At 33.9% G+C, this 25,316-nt stretch overlaps 1 protein-coding gene across 1 annotated transcript in view; it reads left to right on the forward strand.

Moving 5' to 3' along the window:
• Nucleotides 1-25,316, forward strand: part of STPG2 (sperm tail PG-rich repeat containing 2) — a 298,036-nt gene that overhangs the window by 272,045 nt on the left and 675 nt on the right. Inside the window, exon 10 of the mRNA XM_040625315.1 lies at nucleotides 25,099-25,214. Coding sequence (XP_040481249.1) covers nucleotides 25,099-25,214 — 116 coding nt within the window. The remainder of the gene's footprint in view (nucleotides 1-25,098; nucleotides 25,215-25,316) is intronic.

A 25,316-nucleotide genomic window follows, 5' to 3' on the forward strand; every position in this document is an offset into this window, starting at 1 on the left:
AAAAAAAAAAAAAAAAAGAAAAGAAAACATTTTGTTTTGGCCTGAATTTGAAAAGTTCTTCCCTGAGAATTCATAATCATAAATCTGTACTCACTTAAGTTTAGCATTTGCATTATACTACTTTCATGATTTTGGAAGACTTCAACCTGAGATAGTAACATATAAAAAGTAGTCTTATGGTGGTACCATCCATAGGGTGGTTGGCAGAAGCAAAAATCTCTATCCTAGTCCTCACAAGATTCTCAGAAATAAACCCTGCTGAACATGAGTTCACAATCCACAATTAAAAATTGCACAAACAAATAATATATCATTTTTGAAGAAGGAATAAACATCAGAATTAGACCTCTTCCAAGAACTTTTGAAAATAGAATTATCAGATATAGACTTCAAAATAGGCTTATTTGTTTCCTAAAGTTATAGAAACCATATAATTTATTTTCTACATGGATATACTTTTCAGAATGAAATAGGCCACTGTGAATAATTACAGGACAAAGGTACTAATCTGGCACTGTGCTAATCTGACACCGTTCTAAGCTAACTGAGATCTGTGGTCACCCTAAAGGTTTTTTACTTTGGCTTACCTGTATATCAGTGAGATAATAAAATACACTTATATAAATTTAAGTGGTAAATTCTTATGATATTGCTTATTACTCCTTTGACATAGATATTTCTACTACTATGTTAATTTGCAAAAGAGACATAATAAAATGACAAATAATGGGAGAATAGGAGCCACTCATGTAGTGATACTAAGAAGAAATAGTGGGAATTTGTATTCTGTAACCAGTATAATAAATAAATACATAAAGGTTAAAGTGCTTATCTCTTCAGCTTTATTATGGCCTAAACCTTCCAAATTTTTAGGTTTGAGTAAAGCAAGAAAAAATTAGTAGTGGTAAAAATATGGAACATCTTTGATTTTTTTTTCATGTGATTATGTGAATCATTTTTTTTTTCTGTTCATAGATATTGTTTGATGTACACATTGATTTGAAGTCCCTTGTAAGCTATCTTCTGGCAGCTAATTGGGAACTGCTTCTTTTTTTTTTTTTTTAATTTAAATTCAATTAGCCAACACATAGTACATCATTAGTTTCAGATGTAGTGTTCAATAATTTATCAGTTGCATATAACACCCAGTGCTCATCACATCACGTGCCCTCCTTAATATAAGATACTTCCCTGGAGAACAGAATAGACACCCAAAATAGAATTTCCCAAAGCCCTGGGGATATATGGAATTAGACTTGTTTTTGTGTTAGTGAGGGAGTAGAAACAAATTAGACTATTAGAATTCTTTTTCTTACTTCAGGGTTTGGCAAACTAAGGCCTACAAATGAAATACAGCTATTTTTATATGGCCATGAGCTTAAAGTCATTTTGCATTTTTAGATATTTGAAAAAGAAAAAGAAAAGTCAAAATAAGAACACCATTTTGTGCCAAATTATATGAAATTCAAATCTCAGTTTACATAAATAAAAGTTTTACTGGAACACAGCCCTGCTTATTTGTTTACAAATTGTCTATAGCTGCTTCTGCATTGCAATGGCTGAGTTGACTAGCTGCAACAGAAATCATTAATTAATCTCGAGTGCTTTACAAAAAAAGCTGTTGACCCTTGATCTATGTGATCAGGAAAATAATATGTCCCTCCTCCATCCCTCCTTTTTGTTCTCTGACTTTTATAATGAAAATTTTTCACAAATTAGTCTTGTAAGGAGAGCTTTGGTTAGTAATATAAGTCACTGAGCAATTCAATTTCCCTTCAATGCACTAACCCTTCTATTCTTTCTAATGTGTAATTCTAATATCTGACATCCTTAGTGCATTTTCATAATTTTGCTTCTCATTGAATTGTATGAACAATGGCCAAATAATAGCATTCACATTAAAACTATGAGACATATTTTAACATTTCTTATTTATTGAGAGTTTATCTTCCCCCATATTAGTAATACTCTAGGTTTGTGCTTCCAGTTTCAGATAATTCAACAAGAATCAAGGATTCAGATGCTTTCCTTCTTTCTGATCTATGAATTTCAGAAGTCTTGTACTTCATGGTAGCAAGAGGCTGTAGCAGCTCCAAACATCATGCCTTTCTATGACATTGAACAAATGTAGGAATGAAAAACCTAAATGTGAGACAGGAAACCATTAAAATCCTAGAGGAGAACACAAGCAGCAACCTCTTTGAAATCATTGGCCATAGCAATTTCTTACTAGACATGTCTCCAGAGGCAAGGGAAAGAGAAGCAAAAATGAACTATTGGGACTTCATCAAGATAAAAACTTCTGCACAGCAAAGTAAACAATCAACAAAACTAAAGGCAACCAATGGAATGGTAGAAGATATTTGCAAATGTCATATCTGATAAAAAGTTAGTATACAAAATCCACAAAGAACGTATCAAGCCCAACACCCAAAAAACAGATAATCCAGTAAAGAAATGGGCAGAAGACATGAACAGATGTTTTTCCGAAGAAGACATCCAATCCAGATGGCCAACAAACACATGAAAAGATACTCAACATCACTTATCGTCAGGGAAATGCAAACCAAAACTACAATGAGATATCACCTCACACCTGTCAGAATGGCTAAACTTAATAACTCAGGAAACAGCAGATGTTGGTGAGGATGCAGAAAAAGGAGGAACCCTCTTAATGCTGTGGGTGGATAGGGAAACTGGAGCAGCCACTGTGGAAAACATTACAGAGGTTCCTCAGAAAGTTAAAAATAGAAATACCCTATGACCCAGCAGTTGCACTTCTAGGTATTTACCCAAAGGATACAAAAATACTGATTTGAAGGGATACATGCACCCCGATGTTTATAGCAGCATTATCGACAATAGCCAAACTATGGAAAGAGCCCAAGTATACATTGGCTGATAAATGGATAAAGAAGATGTGGTATATATACACAATAGAATATTACTCAGCCATCAAAAAGAGTGCAATCTTGCCATTTGCAACAACATGGATGGAGCTAGAGTGCATTATATTAAGTGAAATAAGTCAGTTAGAGGAAGACAAATACCATATGATTTCACTCATATGTGGAATTTAAGAAACAAAACAGATGAACATAGGAGAAGGGGGAAAAAAAGAGAGGAAGGCAAACCATAAGAGACTTTTAACTGTAGAGAACAAACAGGGTTGCTGGAGGGGAGGTGGGTGGGGGATGGACTAAATGAGTGATGGGTATTAGGAAGGACATTGTGATGAGCAATGGATATTATATGTAAGTGATAAATCACTGAATTCTACTCCTGAAACCAATGTTACACTACTATGTTAACTAATCAGAATTGAAATAAAAACTTGAAAGTACAAAAAGAAGAGAGAGAGATAGAGATTTGACAGCATGGATTAAAACTGCAACATTGCAGTCTTAATAGTTGTGGGACCTTGAGCAAGTTGCTTAATAATCTTTTGACTTACTCATTCAATAAATGGATATAATAAAAGTACCTACTATGAGGTTTTGAAGCTTAACTGAAATGATGTATTACAGTGCATAGGAGACTGTTGGTTGGCTAACATCACACTTCATTTCCACTCCCACCCCCTTATCTTTTTCTCTGTCTTCTCTAAAGTTTGGAAAAGCTAACCACTCTCTTTTCCATCCTTTCTTTCAGCTACAGTTGATTATGTAATCCTGTTTGGACAATGAAACCTAAGAAGTTTTTGGGGGTATTTCTATAAAAGGTTTTGGTTTTTATACAAAAACAGAGAGATTGTTCATGCTCTCTTTCTCCCATTTTTACTGACTTAAAAATGAATTCATTCATGTATTTAACATATATTTGTTGAGTGCCTACTGTGAGACAGACACTGTTCTAGGTACAAGGGACATATCAGTGTATAAAACATATAAAAAACCCTTATCTCATGGAACTTGCTGGGGAGAGAAACATTAAAAAATGAATATATAGCCTCTGAGAAGATGGTAAATGCTATGAGAAATAAGAAGAAGGTAATAGCACTGAGAATCATGGGAGGTCAGTGGGTACAAATATTAAGTGATTGGTATAGGCTTTGCTGGGTCACTTTCAAGAACAAATCTGAAAGAAGTAAGAGTATGAACAATGTGAATAAGTAGGGAAAGAGTATTCCAGTAGAGGGAACAACCAGTGCAGAGACCCTGGCATAGGAATGTGCCAAAATAAAGAGGTCAGTTATAACTGAAATGAGTGAGGGGAAGAGAAGGGAGGGATGAAATTAGAGACAGATGTGAGAAGTAAGTTGTGGCAGCTCTGTTGCCAGCATGAGAGAACAGCTAATTGAACCATTTACATACATTGAACCTTGTTGAGCAGTTGAACCATCACTAGAAGCCATCTGACTCAAGCCTTCTTATTATGTGAAAGAGATAATAATACATTTGTTTAAGCCACTAGATGAATTTTTCTGTTACTTGTGGACAAAATCATTCCTAATTGACAAAAGTTCTTAGTTTAATGGCTGGCATATGCAAGTGCCCAAAGCATGTTGGCAAATATAGTTGCGTGTATCTCAAGACCAGGCAATCTCATGCAGTTGGAGGTAAGTGAATGTTTAAAAATCACAGTGATAAAAGTTCCAATAGACACAGTACACAGAAAATGAAATAGGGTATTTTAGGAGCTTATGAGTTCTCTGTTACTGTGATAATTTGTGAGATATCTTAGAAGGTCACAAGGAATTGAGTCTGCTGTGCCCTGTGCCATACCAGGTAAACAAAAGTTAAAAAAAAAAAAAAGGGTGGCACCAATGCTGTCAGTATAATTTGTTTAATTCTTTAAAACCTTTCTTTTATTCCACTACTAATCACTGATAGCTTTATAATTTAGCTGACTAGATTTTGAGTGTGATTTTATCTTACCGTATTATCCACTATCTGCTAAATCCTGGCACAAACGTGAGCCAGGACTTTGATCTTTTGTATGTGCTACAGGCTGAATTAAGCTACTTCCCAGTAGTTTTCTTTATGGATAAAGTTTTGTTCCTTTTGTTTCTGCCAGTAAGAGAACTTGCTGGAGAAGTTCAGCCAAGTTGGATAATCGTATTGTAAGGATATTGCAGAAGGAAATCCATTGGGTAAAGCCTGAAACAAATAATTTTGTAGTACTTTTAGCTTTGAAATCTATGGATTAAAGTATAAATATAATTTCAGACAAGTTATTATAACAGTGCTTTAAAACTTTTTTATGGTGGCCTTTAATTTAGTAGCTAAAGATACAAATTGATATGGTTTTATGTGTATACATTGTAACAATATATTGGGAGCTCAACAATAAATTTTTGGTACTGTCTGTAATTCTCATGAGTATATCTGTTCCATAACTTTTTATTCAGCCACACTGCATCTGTCATTATCAAATGACCATCTTTATAAAGAAAACTAAACCTGATGTAAAGGTTAAAACATTATGTAGATATGAACAACTGGAACATCCAAGAACTTTTAGAGAAAAAGATGAGGTACTTAAACCCAAAAGATGAATTATCTCCAATGACTGTCATCTTCTCAGACTACATTTTCTATAGAGGATTAGAAATCCAGATGTTAACATTAACTCTTTATTTTTCAAACAAATATTGAATTGCAATATAATTTTGAGAACCTTCATTTTGTTACTCTTAACTGCTATTTAATTGACTCAGAGAAATATTTTGTAAAGATAAAATCATATGCACATATGGTGTGAGCTTTTCCCAAGTTTTCATAGCTGCTTTTAATCTAGGTTCACTGAACAATATGGTTCCATATAAATCAGCATAAGACATTTTATTCATTCAAGTTTTCGCTAAGTTCTAATAGAATACATTGTGTTTTCCCATAGACATTAAGATAACAGCTTTTGTGACATTTTATTTTTGACAATCTTAATTTTACTAAAAATCTCTCATGGTAAAAGTGTTTAATGGGAGATATCAAGCTATGATATTTATAACTGTAGCATAGTTTAATGGCCTTGTGAATATATGAGATGGTTTCATGAAATCAATTGACTAGAGGGAAAATGAAGAAGAAAAAAATATCTTTAGTTTTTTAAAATATCTTTTGTACAGAGATTAACACATAATTTTATAGATTGATTTAAAAAGGAATAAAATTAAATATGCCATAATTGCTCTTTATTGATGTGAATTTGATATATTGGACCAATTAAGGACACTTTTCTATACAATTTTATCCTTATATTTGTGCATTGAGCTCTGAAAGATCAGGTAAGGATGACTTAAATTTGACTGAAAGCAGTTTTGGCATAGACCTTAGTTTTGAATTGTCAATAAAAGTTCACAAATTATACTATATTGTAGGTACATTTCTTAAACCTGTTCTTAAACCATTGCTTCATAGCTTGTTTTTAAATTAAATGAATAGATGATTTTATAAGGAACTATTTCTGGAAGTATCAATATCAAGTCAGCATAATTAAGAAAAATAGAAATTTCATTGGTAATTCGAGTAACACTTTTAAAGGAATTATGTTGCTCTTTTATGTAAAAAACAGATGGTAAAATAGAAAAAGGAGTTTATTGGGGTCTTCCATTTGAGCCTTATAATTTGATTCAATTTTCTGAACATAGTAATAATCAGCTCAAACAAGCAAAACTATTGTTAAAATTTGAAAATGAACTATTTTGGTAAATGTTTGATAAAACTGAAAGATATTTGTGGAAATGTAATATACATGAATAAGGACATGACATTGCTCTTCTCTACTCCACTCTCCCATCCTCCAACAATTAAGGAGCCATTTGATACCATGATAAGGCTTCGCAGTAATTGCCTAGGGGCTTATTCTACAGTATTTGGAATAGTACATATTATATATTCTGAGTAGAATAGATAAGTTGTTTAGTTTACTGTATAGGAAATAATGTTATAGAAAAAGAAAAAAAGAAGAATACATTCTAAGAAGTCATTTTCATTATTCTTATATATATGGGAAGATAAGTGGTTCAAGGGTCTCCTAAAATAAAGCTCTGGTCCTACCATTTCCAAGCTTACCAACATTTCATGCTGTTGACTATTACATCAGTGCAAAGATTTCAACTTATATATTATGGCCCCGAAGTTTCCATTGTAACCTTCTCCATTCTCCACTCCCTCCTTGTGTTCTATTCTTAATATCTAATGAAAATACACTATTCAATTTCCAAACCATGCCTCATGATCTGCTATATAAAGAAATTGCAGATGCTCTTTCCTTCACCTAGGAATAGTTTGTACCTGTTTAACAAAATTCTACTCATTTTCTAGGCCTATCTCAAATGTCCTCTTGAATGAAATCTTTTCTGATTCTGCCAACCAGATGAAATTTCTCTCTTTTAGAGCCCCATAGAACTAACAGTACTAATCTTATTCTATCTTACAGTATAGGCATATGTGCATTTATCTCATTTCCCCTTTCCACTCTACTGGTATTTCCCTGAGGTAGGGCTTTGTTATTTTTCCTCTTCATATCCCCTGTAGTACCAATACACTAAATGAATTAGAACCTTTTGAACAGAAGATTAAAGATAATGAGAATCTTCCTTAACTTCAGGTTCTACAGATTAACTTTCCACAATATAAGATGAAAGATCAGCTATTAATAGATGATTCAAGCTCTGAGTAGTTTGGAAACAAATGATCATATCTTTGGTTTATCATAGTCTTCCAGAATAATGATTTAAAATTTAGATTTCCTAGGTTATGTAAATAAGATGAAGTCAATGTAAACAAGACAGTGGTCAAGATGTAAACATTTCTCTAAAGCTTGGAATGGAGTGTATTTCATCTGATCTCAAAAATAACCTCTTTGTGCAATTGCACAATTGTAGGTGGAGGATAATAAATAACCTTTTGGGCAGCATCAATCTAAAAGAATGGTTATTGTTCATAATGCAAGCAAACTGTAGTTTTCAGCTCTTGATTCTCTGTAATGTATACCTTAAAAAGAAACAAAACAATAGTCTACTTTTACTACGAAGTATAGGGTAGCTTTTCTTACTATCTCTCAATTCATGCCTGAAACAAAAAACTACTTTAAAATGAATTGACTGTATGAAGGATATGTTTCTGGACATTTGTGATAAATCTCATCAGTCTTGTCTGGTTTCTTCAGTATTTTTCCTGTGGTCTTTTACCTAAATTCCTTCTTTGCTATACTCCTTAGGAGGGTTTATGTGTTGGAGGCAGCCTGGTTTTGAGTCTTCCATCTGTGAGCTAGTTCCAGTTCACCTTACACACCTTGTTCAGTGTTTCAAGTTCCTGGTCATGTAGGCGAGGAAGGGACTTCTTCCCCGAAAGCTGGAGTTTGTAAAGTCACAGTGTCATCACCCAGAACATATCTAATATCAGTTTCTGACACATTCGTATTTCAGTAATGTTGACAAAATTAATCTAATACTAAAGTTCCAACTGAATCACCCATCCAGGTAGCTTCATAAAAATAAAAGGAAGTGTAGTGACACAAGTTATACTCTATTCTCCAACTTTGAAAAGTAATCTAAGTCATATATTCTTTCCAACTACCTACCATCAGATCTTCCTCTGACTCTTGATAATAACAGGTGCTTTCTTTCCAGAAATTAGTCGAAGGCACAAGTCCTTAGAAATGCGATGAGGATTTTAAGATCTAAAGTTATGCACTATTGGGGCGCCTGGGTGGCACAGTCCTTAGGCGTCTGCCTTCGGCTCAGGGCGTGATCCCGGTGTTATGGGATGGAGCCCCACATCAGGCTCCTCTACTATGAGCCTGCTTCTTCCTCTCCCACTCCCCCTGCTTGTGTTCCCTCTTTCGCTGGCTGTCTCTATCTCTGTCAAATAAATAAATTTAAAATAAAATAAAATAAAGTTATGCACTATTTTCTCTTTCCTCAGTTGGACCTAAGAATTCTGTCTTCTGTCTCTCTTTTTCTGTCACACACACACACACACACACACACACACACACACACACACATCCTCAACAGGTTTCTTTAATAAGTTCTCCAGAAGATATTTATAGGGATAAGGTATTTTTTCTTTGCTTGGCTATATTTTGAATATTTTCCTGTAGCCTAACTGTGCTGTAATCTTTTCATAGGGTCTGCTGAGAGATTTGCTCCCCCGCCATCCCCCTTAGTTCTGGGTGGCTGCTTCAACAGGTATGCTCAGATTTTAAAGTGACTCTGTTTCCTGGGCCAAGTAAGCCTTTCACCAAGATTAGATCCTGAATTTTGCTCTGAGAGGATCATGAATAAATAAATTGTCAAGATAATAGCAACTTGGAAGATTACTTCTGCACAAAGATTTTTTGAACCTAAAAGCAAACAGTTTCTGCCACGTATTTCGGTGAGGTGTTTTTTTTTCCTGTGAAATTAAAAAAAATACTAAAGTTATAGATATCATTGATGGAATAAAAGTCCATTTTAAAATAATATTTATAAATAAATTAACTTCTTGACCTCAAAATAGCTCATTTTTCTCAGTATTCATATTTGGTTTTGCTATACCATATAATAATTCTATTGTACAAATTTCAGATAGATTACAGCTACTATCCTTCTAAGTTTTGTTTTTTGTTTTTTTTTTGATTAGAGGATAGAGAGGTTGAAGGGAATATAAATGAATAAGTTTCTTGCAGCTGTGGCTAATTATAGAGAATACCATTCACTATTGATGGAATTCTTTGGTTCATGCTCCGTGGTTATCTGAAGATACTACATGCTGAAACTGATGAAGTTATTGTCTGGCTAGATAATACTATGCATTGTTAAAGATGACTAATTATGCAAACTGAGGAACGCAGTTCCATAATATCCAAAACTAAAGATGATATAAATGGCTTTTAAATGTCAGCTATTTGACTGTAATTTACTTTGAATTTTTAATAACAAATGAAAAAATGCCTTTACTGTAATTTTGTCTCTGCTTTCATTTCTGCTTTTAACCAACACTATAAGATTTAAATTACAATTTCAGAATTTGTACGTTGAAAATGATGCTAGAAATTGGGGAACCAAGGTGGCTTCCTAGAAATTAAAATCTTTCTAAGTATGTTTTGCAAACATTAGCTCTACAAGAAAATTGTGGAAAGGAATGGAAAGTCATGAGCAAACATATGTGGTCGAACATGAGCACATTGTATTGACCTTTTGTTACGTGTGAATTAGAATATTACAGGCTCTGTCATGATCTGCAGTAAAGAGAACTGTTTTAACTTTGTTCAATCCAAATTTCCTCAAATTTATTTGACCAAGGAACACTTTATGTGTGTGATAGCAAGTAAAATTCTGTGAAAACTTTAATTCTGCAGAAAAAACCTGGGGAATATTTCTCCAATACTTAGAAAAGCAAGAGTTTCAGTTCTTTACAAGTCTGATAAAAGATATAATACACATTGTCACCTTTGCCTGACTTTAGCCTATTCATTTCCTAAACATACCACTTTTTCATCGAAACACAATAAAACCCATGCTTGAAAATTAGTTATAGACAATCCCACATATAAAAGACATTTTGTTTAGACTTCTAAATGATTTATCAAGGAACACAAATATTTTAAAACGGTAAGTAGATGGGGCGCCTGGGTGGCTCAGTCGTTAAGCGTCTGCCTTCGGCTCAGGGCGTGATCCCAGTGTTCTGGGATTGAGCCCCACATCAGGCTCCTCTGCTGGGAGCCTGCTTCTTCCTCTCCCACTCCCCCTGCTTGTGTTCCCTCTCTCGCTGGCTGTCTCTGTCTCTGTCAAATGAATAAATAAAATCTTTAAAAAATAAATAAATAAAAGGGTAAGTAGTAAAACTAATATAGAACCGTGAGATAGATACATCACTAACATGTGAAGATATAAACACATACACATTGTATATGCCTAATATATTTATTTATACAATTTTACCTTTCAATGATATTTTATTGTAGAAACCCAAGGTATAGATTATTACGTATTTTTCATATAGATCTTTACTTCTGATGACTTGGTGACTTTTAAATACAAAGACTCATATTTCAGTCTGAAGCGTAGTTCCCTGCTTTTCAGAATTTTGTTTCTCCTCTGAAAAACACAGTTCTAGAAAGAGAAGCCACAGAGATGTGTGTATATGTGTATACACACTTGTGTATGTATAATGCATGCACATGATAGCAAAGTTATATAGAAAAACTTAGAGAAAAGCAAATAGACTTTTGACCCATTCTTTCCCTTTACCAGAGACAAACCTTTAGGGTTATAACCTCTTTCAAGTTAAAGAATTTACTTATACTGGGGCGCCTGGGTGGCACAGCGGTTAAGCGTCTGCCTTCGGCTCAGGGCGTGATCCTGGCGTTATGGGATCGAGCCCCACATCAGGCTCCTCTGCTATGAGCCTGCTTCTTCCTCTCCCACTCCCCCTGCTGTGTTCCCTCTCTCGCTGGCTGTCTCTATCTCTGTCGAATAAATAAATAAAATCTTAAAAAAAAAAAAAAAGAATTTACTTATACTGATAGTCTTCTCAGTTTTTGTTTTTTAAGCACAAATAGAAAAATTTAGTTAAGATATTAATTCTTCAGCTCTTTATTAAAGTACTTTTTAAACACTACCATACACAAAAATGAAAACGCCTTAGAATGCACTGCTTCCAGAACTCTTCTTGTCTGTTCCCTGCTCATTTATCTTTTCAGTGTTCTGCCCATCACCCTCTACTTTTTAAATTACTCAATGGTGAAACAAGTGAAATGCAAGGATTAATTTTCTTTCTTTGGTTCCAATGCCATGATCTTCAGGCTTCTCAAACTAGAATATTCTTGTCATAAAAGTCATATGGATTCTCTCTTTTACATTCCATTAGTTGTTTAAATTTTTCCACATTTTGATTAGCTTCATATTTATACTGTAACTTTCTTATGTAGTTATCTGCAAGATGAAATTATCTTTTAAAAGATTGTGGTGAAATACACATAACAGGAAATTTACCATTGTAACTATTTTTAGGTTTACAGTTCAGTGTTGTTAAGTGCATTTACATTGTTGTGCAGTCATCACCACCATCCATCCACAGGACTCTTTTCATCTTGCAGAACTTAAAACTCCCTTCATTAAACAACAGCTTCCCCTCCAGCTCCCGGCAACCACCATTTTACTTTCTTTCTCTATGAATTTGACCACTGAGGTACCTCATCTAAGTGGAATCATACAAATTATTTTTCTTTTTTCTTGTGTTGGTTATTATTTTATCCAAAGTGGCAATCACACCATTTTTTTTTTTAATCTATGGCCCTCTTTGTTTTAGCTCTGTTGATTTCTTTTTTGTGTGCCTTGGTTTTCTTATAAGACTGGTGTATATTAGTTCTGGACTTTAATTTTATTGAAATGGTGGCAGGACTTTATATTTCAAAACATTCTTCAATTTTCTTATACATTGTCTTATTTTGCTTCATTGTCTTCTAATATCCAGTTTTGCTGATCCAAATAAAGTAAGATGGCATTTTGAATTTTTTCTTCCTTTGTAGGGGGACTTGCCTTCTGTCTTCCTTTCTGTTGAAACATTTAGTTTTTTGTTTTGTTTTGTTTTTATCCCCAGTGTTTTCTGTTTTCTCTTTTTGGAAATTCTGGATTTGGACCAGATTTTTTTTTTTTTAATGTCTCTCTACCTTTCTATCATATTGTCTCTCTGTTTCTCTTTTTGCTCTATATTTTACAAAGTGCTTTTCCCCCTTTGCCTATTTTCTCATCTCATTAAGTTTTCTATACTAACAGTTATGTGCTCTTAGAATACATTCTTGTTCTCTGATTGTTTTTTTGTTTTATAAATGCAATATTATTATAAATGTATTTTATATTATTTAATTTTTAAAGTTTTTTTTTCATAAAGAATTTCTTTCTCCTCTAGGGTCAGTTTTTAAATTTATTTTGGTCTTTGTCTTTCACGCTGCTAACTCCTGTCATATGCCAGGTGAACTTTGCTGTCTGTTCATACATTAAAAAAAAAAAAAAAAAAAAAAAAAAGACTATTTTGAGTGCTCTTTGGGTGCACCAATATAAGTAGTACTATTCTCTTCTCTCTTTTAATGACATTTCTGATTTGAAACTTGTCTTGTTTGTTGAAGGCAGTAATATGTTGAATAGTGGGCTTTGCTTTAGGATGAATAAATACAACAGCTTACTTAGCTCTCTCAAGAGTACCTCATCCTCACTTCCCTGTGCCCTTTTCTCTTAAATGCCAGCATGGGGCACGGTAGAGGGTGATGGGCAGAACACTACATCTTAAACTGCTTAGTCATCTAATAGCAAAGGTAAATAAAAAAAGCTAGAGATAAGAACAGTTTTGGTAGCAGTGCATTCCAAGGTGTTTCCATTCTTCTGTACTGTACCATTTAAAAAAAAATACTTTACGGGTGCCTGGGTGGCTCAGTCAGTTAAGCATCCACCTTCTGCTCAGGTCATGATCCTGGGTCCTGGGATTGAGCCCCACATCAAGCTCCCTTCTCGTTGGGGAGTCTGCTTCTCCCTCTTCCTCTGACCTTCCCCCTGCTTGTATTCTCTCTCTTAAATAAATAAATAAATAAATAAATAAATAAAATCTTTAAAGAAATAAAAAAATACAGAGCTATAGAAATAATACCTTAATTAAATTTACCTATTTGTGCTTAAAAAACAAAAACTCAGAAAACTATCAAAACAAGTAAGTTCTTTGACTTGATAAAGGTTATACTCTTAAAACCCACAGTAAACATTATTTTTAAAGGAAGGAAGACAAGGACACCCACTCTTACCATAATTTCTTAACAAAGTAGGTGGTTCATGCCAATACCTAAGGATAGAATACCTAAGAACATAGAAGAAATACAAGAATTGAAAGAGATATAATTATCTTAATTTCAGATTTTAACATCATATAGCAAAACAACTTTTGAAAATCCAGAAACTACTAAAACTATAAGAAATTTTAGCATACTTGCTAGATATAAGAATGACATACAAAATCTGTAACATTTCTCTATACTAGCAGTGATCATGTATTTAAAAAATAAAAAAAAGTAAGTACAACTCCCAAAAGGAATAGAGTTTCTAGGAATTAACTAAGAAGACAAAAATTTTCTATAAAGAGAATTTAAAAATTCTAATAATGGACAGAGATAATGGTCTAAATAAATGAGGAACTAATTCTAGACTCTTGAATGGGATGATTTTATATAATGAAGATACCAGGTTTCCCTATTTTAATCTATTAATGTAATACTCCTTAACATTCCAGTTGGACTTTTTGAAGAAATTGATAAACACACTAAAGTTTAGGTAAAAACTAAACAAAACAAGAAACCCGAAGAGAAAATGGGCAAAGCATATGAAATTATTTTGTAGTCTGCATTGATTATTACTTATTTTATTTTTCTCTGTAGAAATTCAGCTTATTCCAGAAAGACTCATATTCCTTCATCTTAAAACTCATTTATTTTTATGTTACTACCATAAGAGTATAAAAATGAATGTTAATGTTTTTAAACCTCAGGGAATAACAATTATTGTAACAAAGCAAAAATAAAGTCCTCTAAAAAGTCTGGCAATTATATGACAAAAACATAGGACTCTGACTTCAATGATAAAGTTCTCTTAAAAAGACTCATTGGAGTTACAATTATCAAGTCATTTCTAAGGAAAGGATAAATGCATTTTACAAAACAAATTGGCATGGGAAATAATGTAGTATCAGGTTTCATCTAAGTGTAGAACTCACTATTTTCCCTCGAGGCTTAAACAAATATTACATGAATGAGGGCTCTTATAAAATGTTATGTTTTGAAATAGATTTCATTAATGGTTTCCAGTGATAATTTATTTCTCCCTTTATGCACAAGTCTCTTCTCATACTAATAATGGATAGCTTATTTGCATATAAATAGATTTCAGTATTTGCAGAAGCAGAGACCAAATATGTTTCTTTTTCTCCCTCTGGACATTGTTAAACAGATAAAAAGAAAAAAAAAAAAGAAGAAGAAGAAGAGGAGGGGAAGGGGATATTGCAATAATTAGCAATAAAGAATTATAAGAATTTTCTTGACCAAAAATTTTTGCAGGCAACTTTCTTTGGTGTTTTATTGGTATACTTCATTTCAAAGGTTTAGACTTCTATTAAAATAATAAAAAAATAATCTGCAGTTTTCTCAGTGATGCTTTTTGGTATACCTATGGTGCAAATGAAAGCAACAAAACAGCTTGATATTGGTTATTGAAATGTTTACTATGGCCCTCTGGGTATCTTCTTCTAATTAGTTTTTACTGTTTCTGATGAGGGAGTATGTTCCATTCTAGATAAGGTAAATGCCACTTCTGTGACAGTATTGCTTAATTAAATAAATCCTTTGTTTTTGAGACATCACAAGTTGCATGCTTGTGATTGGGAGATATTTTGTTCTTTCAGTTAAAAAATGTACAGTTGCTAATTTTTCAGTTATTATATGGTTAAAAGTACCAAGTCTTCAAAAAAAATTCATTATAGAACATATGTCCTTCCCAAATATAATAAGAAGGCTTTTTAAGCCTACTTTCATTACAACTCACAGTAGACATTAGTAAAGAAAGAACAATTAAATAAATGCTTTTTAAAAATATCCACTTCATATTTAGTTTCTTGACTTTCAGTATTTGAAATAGGATATGTTTTGTATCATGGTTCTTTAAGTAAGAGACATCATCTTATGGTACACTTAGTATTTTTAAGTAATTCCTTCAGGAAATTAAGATAACAGCTGCTTTCAGGTAGGTTCAATATCTATTAATAAGTGTGTCTTTCTGACCAGCAGAGGTCACTCAGTGTAAAGTGAATAATGAGTTTAGTTTTCAAAAAAGACAGCAAACATGACCACTCTATTTGAGCAATTTCATTTTACTTGATTTCCGTTACTTGCATAAATACTGTTTTCATCCCTTGTTATACACGCTTGCCTAGGTGAGCGAGGCAGTTCCTTGGGGTCCAAGACCTTTCCAAACCTGAAGCCAAAAACATTCTGAAAGAACTAATAAAGATGCTGTATTTAAATCTATGTCTTTTTGAATATAATACAGCTCTCTTCTACAAGTTAAAAAAAATAATAATAAGAGAAAACAAGTCCTTCAGAGAACGTGACACATTGTATTCCGCCACAGAGAGGCAGCCTTCACCAAAAGATGGGACTTAAGGCTGTTAGGTTTCTTGGAAAACAACATTTAATTCTTGATTTTTAAAAAATTGTTTATAACAGGTTTCGAACGTTGCAGGATGTGGCATCCTTGACAGCTAGTGATGTGACAATATGGAGATTTGAAGACAATTTGATTTTTAGAATGGTGATATTTTTGTTTTCCTTAAATGTGTATGTACTTATGAATTTAAAAGTATAGGCGTAAAATCAAAATTACATCCTTATGGTATACTAATGAACTAATAATCCAGTAACAGAATCCCTAAATTTATCATATAGACCTCAATTTAGTCCATCTTCTAGACCTTATTCACCTTTTAGAGAATTGTCATGTTCGGGTGAAAAAATAACATTCTCATTTAATTAAGATGATATTTGTTTGACAAATTTGATATTTTTGGAAAATGCTAGAGAGCTAGAGATTAAGAAGGCAGTGTGAAGTAGAAAAAGAGTTATTAAAATCATAGAGCCAGTCACAGCTTAGCTATTAACTCAGTTTCCTGTAAAATTTAAATGGTTTTATTTTCCTTTCTTTGAGGGAGGTTGCAAGGATTTCAAGTGGTTGAATGATGTGTCCTTACTCATTGTGTGGCTTTGAGGAACTTTTCTGAGTCATTTAATCCTCCATTTACACAGAGGAAAACAAAAACTTAACAAGTTTTAGAGAATTTATGAAGGTCACATGGCTAGTATACAGAAATCTTGAATTTAAATTTTGGTTAAGATTTATTCTGAGGTGGGCGCCTGGGTGGCGCAGTCGTTAAGCGTCTGCCTTCGGCTCAGGGCGTGATCCTGGCATTTCGGGATCGAGTCCCACATCGGGCTCCTCCTCTGGGAGCCTGCTTATTCCTCTCCCACTCCCCTGCTGTGTTCCCTCTCTCGCTGGCTGTCTGTCAAATAAATAAATAAAATCTTAAAAAAAAAAAAAGATTTATTCTGGGGTTCCTGGGTGGCTCAGTAGGTTAAGCATCCAGCTCTTGGTTTTGGTTCAGGTCATGATCTCAGTGTCCTGGGATGGAGCCCCACATGGGGGTCTGTGCTGGGTGTGGAGCCTTGCTTAAGATTTTCTCTCTCCCAGAAAGGGGATCCCTCCTACATTGTTGGTGGGAATGCAAGTTGGTACAGCCACTCTGGAAAACCGTGTGGAGGTCCCTTAAAAAGTTAAAAATTGAGCTACCCTATGATCCAGCCATTGCACTACTGGGTGTTTACCCCAAAGATACAGACGTAGTGAAGAGAAGGGCCATATGCACCCCAATGTTCATAGCAGCAATGTCCACAATAGCTAAATCGTGGAAGGAGCCAAGATGCCCTGCAACAGATGACTGGATTAAGAAGTTGTGGTCCATATATACAATGGAATATTACTCAGCAATCAGAAAGAACGAGTTCTCAACATTTGCTACAACATGGACGGCACTGGAGGAGATAATGCTAAGTGAAATAAGTCAAGCAGAGAAAGACAACTATCATATGATTTCTCTCATCTATGGAACATAAGAACTAGAATGATCAGTAGGGGAAGAAAGGGATAAAGAAAGGGGGGGTAATCAGAAGGGGGAATGAAACATGAGAGACTATGGACTATGAGAAACAAACTGAGGGCTACAGAGGGGAGGGGGGTGGGGGAATGGGATAGACCGGTGATGGGTAGTAAGGAGGGCACATATTGCATGGTGCACTGGGTGTTATACACAACTAATGAATCATCGAGCCTTACATCGAAAACCGGGGATGTACTGTATGGTGACTAACATAATATAATAAAAAATCATTATTAAAAAAAAATGTTGCAATAAACTTTTTTGTACACATATCTTCAAAAAAAAAAAAAAAAAAAGATTTTCTCTCTCCCTTACCCTCTCCCACGGCCCCACCCCCGGTCACACACACTCTCTCTCTCTCAAATAAATAAATAAATAAATAAAATCTTTAATAAAAAAAATTGTTCTATGGGGTGCCTGGGTGGCTCAGTCAGTTAAGTGTCTGCCTTCAGCTCAGGTCATGATTCCAGGGTCCTGGGATCCAGTCCCACGTTGGACTCCATGCTCTGCAGGGAGTCTGCTCCCTCTGTTCCCTCTGACCCTCCCCCGACTCATTCTCTCAATCTCTCTCTCTCTCAAACAAATAAAATCTTTAAAAAATTATTTAATCTGGAAAATGATAGACTAAAATAAAATAGAGACGTGAATATACTTATACTTCACAGAATTTCATTTTCCATGATCATGAAGTTAGTTTTGCACATTTGGCCCAAAATTGAAATAGTGTGACAAGGCCATAACAGAATTCATAATGTGTTAAAAGATGTACATTAAAAAGTAAGTCTTTTTCCTGTCTTAACACTGCCAGTCTTCTACTAATCTCTCAGGCAACGATTATTTTAAATGTATTTACAGACATTTATGTGATATATCATCTAAATGTCATTTTCACATTGTAAATAGAAATAGGACCTTAAGGTATCCATTTTTTTTTTTTTGCATAGACAATTACTGGGAAAGAAAATAAAATGAAAAGAAAATAATTAAAATGCTTAAGGTCACAGGAATAGATTCTAGTTGACTCAAAACAGACTCTTCCTTTGGTTTGGCTCAGTTCAGCTCAGTAGGCATTGATGGAAGCTCTACCATAAGCAGGCCCTGAGGCATAAGAGTTTCAGATGTATTCTGGAGAAATGATAGTCTCATCCATAATTTCAGAAGGTTTTTTCTCTGGATAACTAATTCTTGAGATTATTTGAGAAAAAAAAATGATGTTTAGATATATTTGCTAAATGCTACATATTAAATTATAGTCTAGAGGTCTAAAGCAATGGGATTTGTTAAAATTTTGTGTTCTTGGTTCCACTTTCAGAGAATATGACATATTATTTTGACATGAATCCAAGGAATCTACCATCTGACACTAATCTGTGTGATTCTGATGGCTATAGTCCATGAACTACACTTTGGGAAGGATTAATTTAAAATATATGGTGCTGAATATGATCCTCTTTGTTTTTGAGTCTTGATATTTCAAGCCATAGAACAAGTTCAGCCAGAGGCCAGAGGAGAAACACGTCCAAAGCTATAGAAGGGCTGTGAATAGGCACTGTGGGTCATGGGTATTGAAGCTAGATGAGGAAACCATTTACTATTTGGAAATAAACACTGTTAATATAAACAAATCCCACTGTTATTTGTCTTGGTTAAAATTAACTAGTGATAGTTGATGAGAAGGCTTGCAAGGGAAGAATTCTGCTGAATTCTCCTAGTAGCCTGCCATTACTCCATGAAGTTATGGCAACAGAATTAGACAATATTTATATTACAGGATAACAGAGCAGAGTGAGCAGAGAACCTGTAAAGTAAGGGAAAAAAATCTTATCTGGATTTAAGGTATAAATTTAAGTTTACTGAAAAGGAGCAAGAAGCTTTCTAAGATATTCAATGGTTAACCTAATAGCTTTTGTTTAATCTCTGATGAATGTAAATAAAACATTTGCATATCAAAGCACAAAACCATTTTATCTCTTAATCTATAAAATATGTTTGTTTGAAGGTAAAGAAATTTATTCATTTAAATTGCAAATAAACATCTTAACCTTTGCTTGATTGGCTTGTCACTATATATATCATGTAGGCTCTTCTTCCAGAAAACTCTAAACTCTGTGAGTCTAGCCTTATTCTAGCAGAGCTATTCAGAGAAAAATTCAAATCCAAATACACTTAGGAGCCTAACAATTTTTAGTAAATTAAAGAAAATGGAAATAGTTACATTTTAAAGTGGTAAAAATTAGCCATTTGAACATTTTTGAAAAATCATTTATTATTTTATGTCTTTCTTAAAGAACTTAGCTTGCTTAATTTTAATCAAGTGTTCAAAACAAATTTGGTGTTTATAAAGAACCCTAATCACTTAATCTATGACCTTATGTGCTTTACAAAGATATAGCATTATCATGATTTTTACATATAATATTCAGAGATGAGTGCCAGTTTTAGAGGGAATACCTTACTAATTCAGCTTTAATTGAATGTTAAAATGATGGTGGGGATGTACGAGGACTTGGAATATATGCTGAGACTTACTCTACATTTTTGCTTAGATAATTTTCTTGGCATTCTAGTTCCAAATGTTTAAATAGGAACAATGGGATGTAAAAACCAAAATTCAATTATGAAAGGAAAATTTGCTACTCTGTCAGACCAGTTATGAGGTATTTATTTTATTTACCTTGAAAACAACTTCATATTTCATTGATTATTTGATAACTTTGTTCATTCATCAATAAAAATCACTCAGGTGTTACATATTTATATACTACCTACTCAAAGTAGTAGTAGGTGAAAGATGATCATTCTTCCTTCCAGTTGGTTCCTAAATTCATACAGAAAGTGTATTATATCTCGATTTACAAGACTAATGAGTCATTCGCATTCGTATAATGTATTTATCAGAACAGGATCAATTCAAAGACTTCATTTGATAGGCTTATGGATGCACATTTTGGTAAGAATTTCATAAGAATGTATTTAAAAGTACATGGATAAACAGATGTTCCTGACTGAAGATATACTTTAGTCAAGCCAAATCTATCTGATTTTGTATTTCCATGTCATAACAGTAATGGCCCTATTCCTCACTCAATGCTAGGAACACACGTTTTAACAGGTGGATGATTTAGGTAGACTCCAATTGATGCAATTCTCTGTCTACTTAGGTTGGAGTGCATTATAATAGACCATGTCTTAGGGGCTGTGTTGGCAATAATTCTTAGATACTCTACAGTAAGTTTAAGATATCATTCTCAAGTATTTAAGATATTTCTTAAAACATGTAATCCCATTTCGTTTTTGAACAGAAACCTTAACAGGATGGTAAAACATGCGTGGAATTTTGGTTAAAAGTTTATGTGTTATTGAGACTCTTGTCTGTGTTTTCTCATCACCTGTAAGCTCAATTTAATAGACTATTGTTGTTTGGTCATAATCTGAAGTGCCATTTTCATTACCTTGCGTCTTAGAAGCAGGAGAAGAGCATTAAACCTAAATGTGGTTTTGACATTGATGATAATAGTTCCTTGTGTACTAATCTTTTGTCTTAGCTATTATTTCATTCGTAGAGCTGAAGAATAAAATCAGCATGAGGAAATGTGTTCCATAAAAACTCAACTCTCTAAATGACAGTTTAAAGCCATGTGGTCCATTTTAATGAACAATTTCCTTTTTAATTCCTAAAGATAGGCTCACACATGGGATATTTACTTTTCAGTAGTTTTCTTTCAGCTTCACATGAAAAAAGATGATTTGGTATTCATAAGCAAAATTGACTATGCAATTTATAAATTTAAACTTGTTATGAAGACAGCCATTTTTTAATCTGAGGTTTTGTAGCTTTATTTATAGAAGTAGTTATTTCTGAGTCCACTCTAATGTACCAAAATGATTTTTATTTTAAATTACTCATTGTTCCTGTTCTCTCCCATTTTTACCCTAGAGCATTGGTTGACATTTCGTAGAGAGTAAGTTGGCATAGGGCTGGAAAATATGTAATTATAAGAATCACCTGCTCTTGAATTCCCATTATATAATAGTTGTGATTCAGGCAGACTTTTCATAGGTATTTGATTTGGAATGAGAAGTTTTCTTCTTCCATGACCTGTGATTAAAATGTGGCATTTTGATAAATAAATGGAAGCTAATTTCTGCATAATGTATCTGTGAATCACTACTGGTGAAGCAATGTAAATCTTTGATCTGTATTATAGAAATAGTAACATATGTAATTGGAAATATATTTTAAGATCAAGTACAATGAACTGGTTTTTTATATGCTCTGTAGCTTAAAGCAAACTAAGTGCTAAAATGCAGCAAGATGCATATTGAGAGTTTTGCTTTACTTAATGCTCCTCAAAGGAATTCCAATAAAAGGAAATCCACTAAAACTACATTTGAATATTTTCCTCTTTTAATGAGTTACAATCATGAAGGTAAATATTTATCAGTTGCTGTAGCATGATAGTAAGGACAGAGAATAGACTGTTTCATTTCATAGTTGAAAATGAAATTTACTGATACAACAGTGTTTGGTTAATAGTCTTACCTGTTGCCTTAACCTTTATACATCTTTATGGTTAAAGTTACAATTTTTAATTAATTGACTGTGGAATCATGCACCCAGTTCCTGATGATAAGTTTGTGTTCTTTTCTGCATACTGTGGTAACTGATACATTTTCCCACATGCAGTTTAGTTTGTATGTATCTATTTGTAAAGATATTATGTATGTATATGTACATTGTTTCTCTGCACTATGAATAGAAATTATATTATTCCAAAGTCAAGCATGCAAGATGGCATTCGCTACAACACTTTGTCTTTTAGCAAATCAAAACACTAGTCCGTTCTGACTGCTGTAACAAAAATGCCATAGACTGGGTAGCTTAACCAGTATAAGTTTATTTCTCACAGTTACTGGAGTCTGGGAAATCAAAGTCAAGATGCCCAAAGTGACATTTGATTTAGTGAGGGCCTTCCTCCTGCTTGCAGATAGACATCTGTATACACAGCAGAGTCAGAGTGAGAATGAAAATAAATTCTCTCATGTCTCTTTTTCTAAGGGCAGTAATCCCATCATGAGGGGCTCCACTCTTGTGACCTAATTACTTTTTTTTTTAAGGTTTTACTTATTTATTTGAGAGAGAAGCAGAGAGAGCAGAGAGGGGATGGGCAGCGGGGGGGCGGGGAGGGGCGGGGAAGCAGGCTCCCCACTGAGCAGGGAGCCCGATGCAAGGCTTGATCCCAGGATCCTGGGATCATGACCTGAGCCAAAGGTGGCTGTCTTAATGGACTGAGCCACCCAGGTGCCCCCCTAATTACCTTCTGAAGGCCTCACCTCCAAATACCATCACATAGATGATTAGGGTTTTAAGATATGAATTTGGGGGGGCACAAACATTTAGTTCATAGCAGCTTCCCACAGAGCTTTATAATTTTGTATATCTATCCTATTAATTGAATTGACGTTAGAAGGATTGAACTAGAGCCAAATGTCATCTTTTATTGTAAATTTTGAAGTGTTCTATGTTAATGAAGCTAAAGCCTTAAAAATGTTTCATGTGAATTTATCAATTCTAGTATATTTTAGATTTGAAAACATCTGCAAGGATCTATTCTTCAAGGTGGTAATTTTATTTGCATGTGTACTAGGGAGATGGAGGCATTACTTCTGTATTCTGCTAACATCTTTATATCTACTATTTCACTGTTTATGTCCATTGTCAATATTCTGTGCTCATGTTGTTGCTTCCTCTCCCCACACTGTCTCTTTAATGCCCTCTAATTTAGTTTCATTCATCATCACAGTTCCACTGGCTCCACAGTGACCTGTCTGTGAAGTCTCCTCTTGCAACATTTGATGTAGTAGGACCTGTAAGCACTCTTTGGAAATACAGGCTTGGCATGTGACAGATACTCAATAAGTATTGGTTAACATATGAATGGAGAAAAGGAAAAAAAAATAACCTCTCCCTATTTTCTCTCTATGATGTTGTACTAGCTATATTCTACTCACTAGTCTATTTCCTGAATAACTCCTTTCCTTTTCTCCAGGACAGCTTTCTCATGAGCTTCAATTATGTATTTATAGTTGTCTTCTGAACATTTCTGTTTGTATATGCTGCCATCTTTTCAGACATAACTGGTTCAAAACCAAACACACGATGTTCTTCTTTAATATCTCTTCTGTGTTTTCTTATTTTTGTCACAGGATTGCCTTTTTATTGGCCATTATTCTTTTTATCTTCTTCCAGTTTCTATACATATTAAATATTTATTGCATCTCTTAGAAAATATTGAGTTGTTCTTCCTTTCCCTTACCAATGTTAGTAAACTTCTTATTAGTGTCCGTAAAATAAACCATCAAGTCATCTCATCCTATAATGTACTGCCAAAGTTTATTTCATAAACTACCTCTTTCTTCATGACTGTCTTTTAGTCTAAAACATTCAGGAGCTACCCACTACCTGTGGAAGTAGATTCCAAAAGCTTTTTTATTTATTTACTTTTAAAGATTTATTAATTTATTTTAGAGAGAGAGCGTGCATATGCGTGCAAGAGTGGGGGGGGGGGCAGAGGGAAAGGCTCTCAAGCAGATTACCACTACCTGCCCCTGCTGGACTCCATCCCAGGACCCATGAGATCATGACCTGAGCCAAAACCAAGAGTCGGATGCTTAACTGACTGAGCCACCCAGGTGCCAATCCAAAAGCTTTAAAAAAAAATTATTAGACAATTTTAGTTTTAAAAAACTGTATATAGGACCCAAACAAAGAAGAGTAAATCTAAAGCTGTTTTGAATGAAAATAATTCAGGCTCCTTCTACTTGGGCTTTACCTATACATTGTTCCCTGGGCACTTCTGTGGATTTCTGGGACACTTTAGAATACAATTTAAAACATATTGGCTTTAATACAAAATCCTTATTTAGTATTAAGCCCTATTCCATTCAACCAATTTGTTAATCACATCCAATCATTCCATGTGAATTCCATCTTTGTACCTTGGTTTCTATCATGTTTGGCACCCAGAATGCTGTTAAACTACTTTTTTGCTTCTTTAAGTCTTATGCATATTTCCAAATGCATTTCAAGCACTATATCTTTGCTAAATATATGAATGCCTTTTTAGGAAATAAAAGACTTGGATATATTTTTTCAGGATGTATATGTATCTTGGGGGGGTACTGTTTTCTTTTTTGGGAAAATACTTCTACATTACATTTAATTATTAGGTAGACAGATGACACTTTTTTGTGCTTATTATATTTCAAAGCCCTAACGGGAATGATTTTAAGCATTCAAAAAGAATGGGTCCATGATTATTTGATGCTAAAATTATACATTAAGAGCACAAATCTAAGAATAATAATGTGACCCAAATCAATAATTTTAACATACTTTATTATCTTCTGCATTTGTTTCTTTTAGGGCCTGCAACATATGATCCTGTTTTAAGGAAATCTTGCTCCACACCCGTGTTTGTTAAAGCATCAAAGCGTTTTAAAGATTCCAAAGAGATTACTCCTGGTCCAGCAACATATGAGGTTTGTCAATAATATATCTCTTTTATCAGTAACAGAACAATAATTTCCAGAAAGTACTGAAAATGTCTACATTAAAGTACTTTCCATATTTGACTAATCAAA

Source organism: Ursus maritimus, unplaced genomic scaffold (assembly GCF_017311325.1).
Source record: "Ursus maritimus isolate PB19 unplaced genomic scaffold, ASM1731132v1 scaffold_8, whole genome shotgun sequence".
Taxonomy (NCBI): domain Eukaryota; kingdom Metazoa; phylum Chordata; class Mammalia; order Carnivora; family Ursidae; genus Ursus; species Ursus maritimus.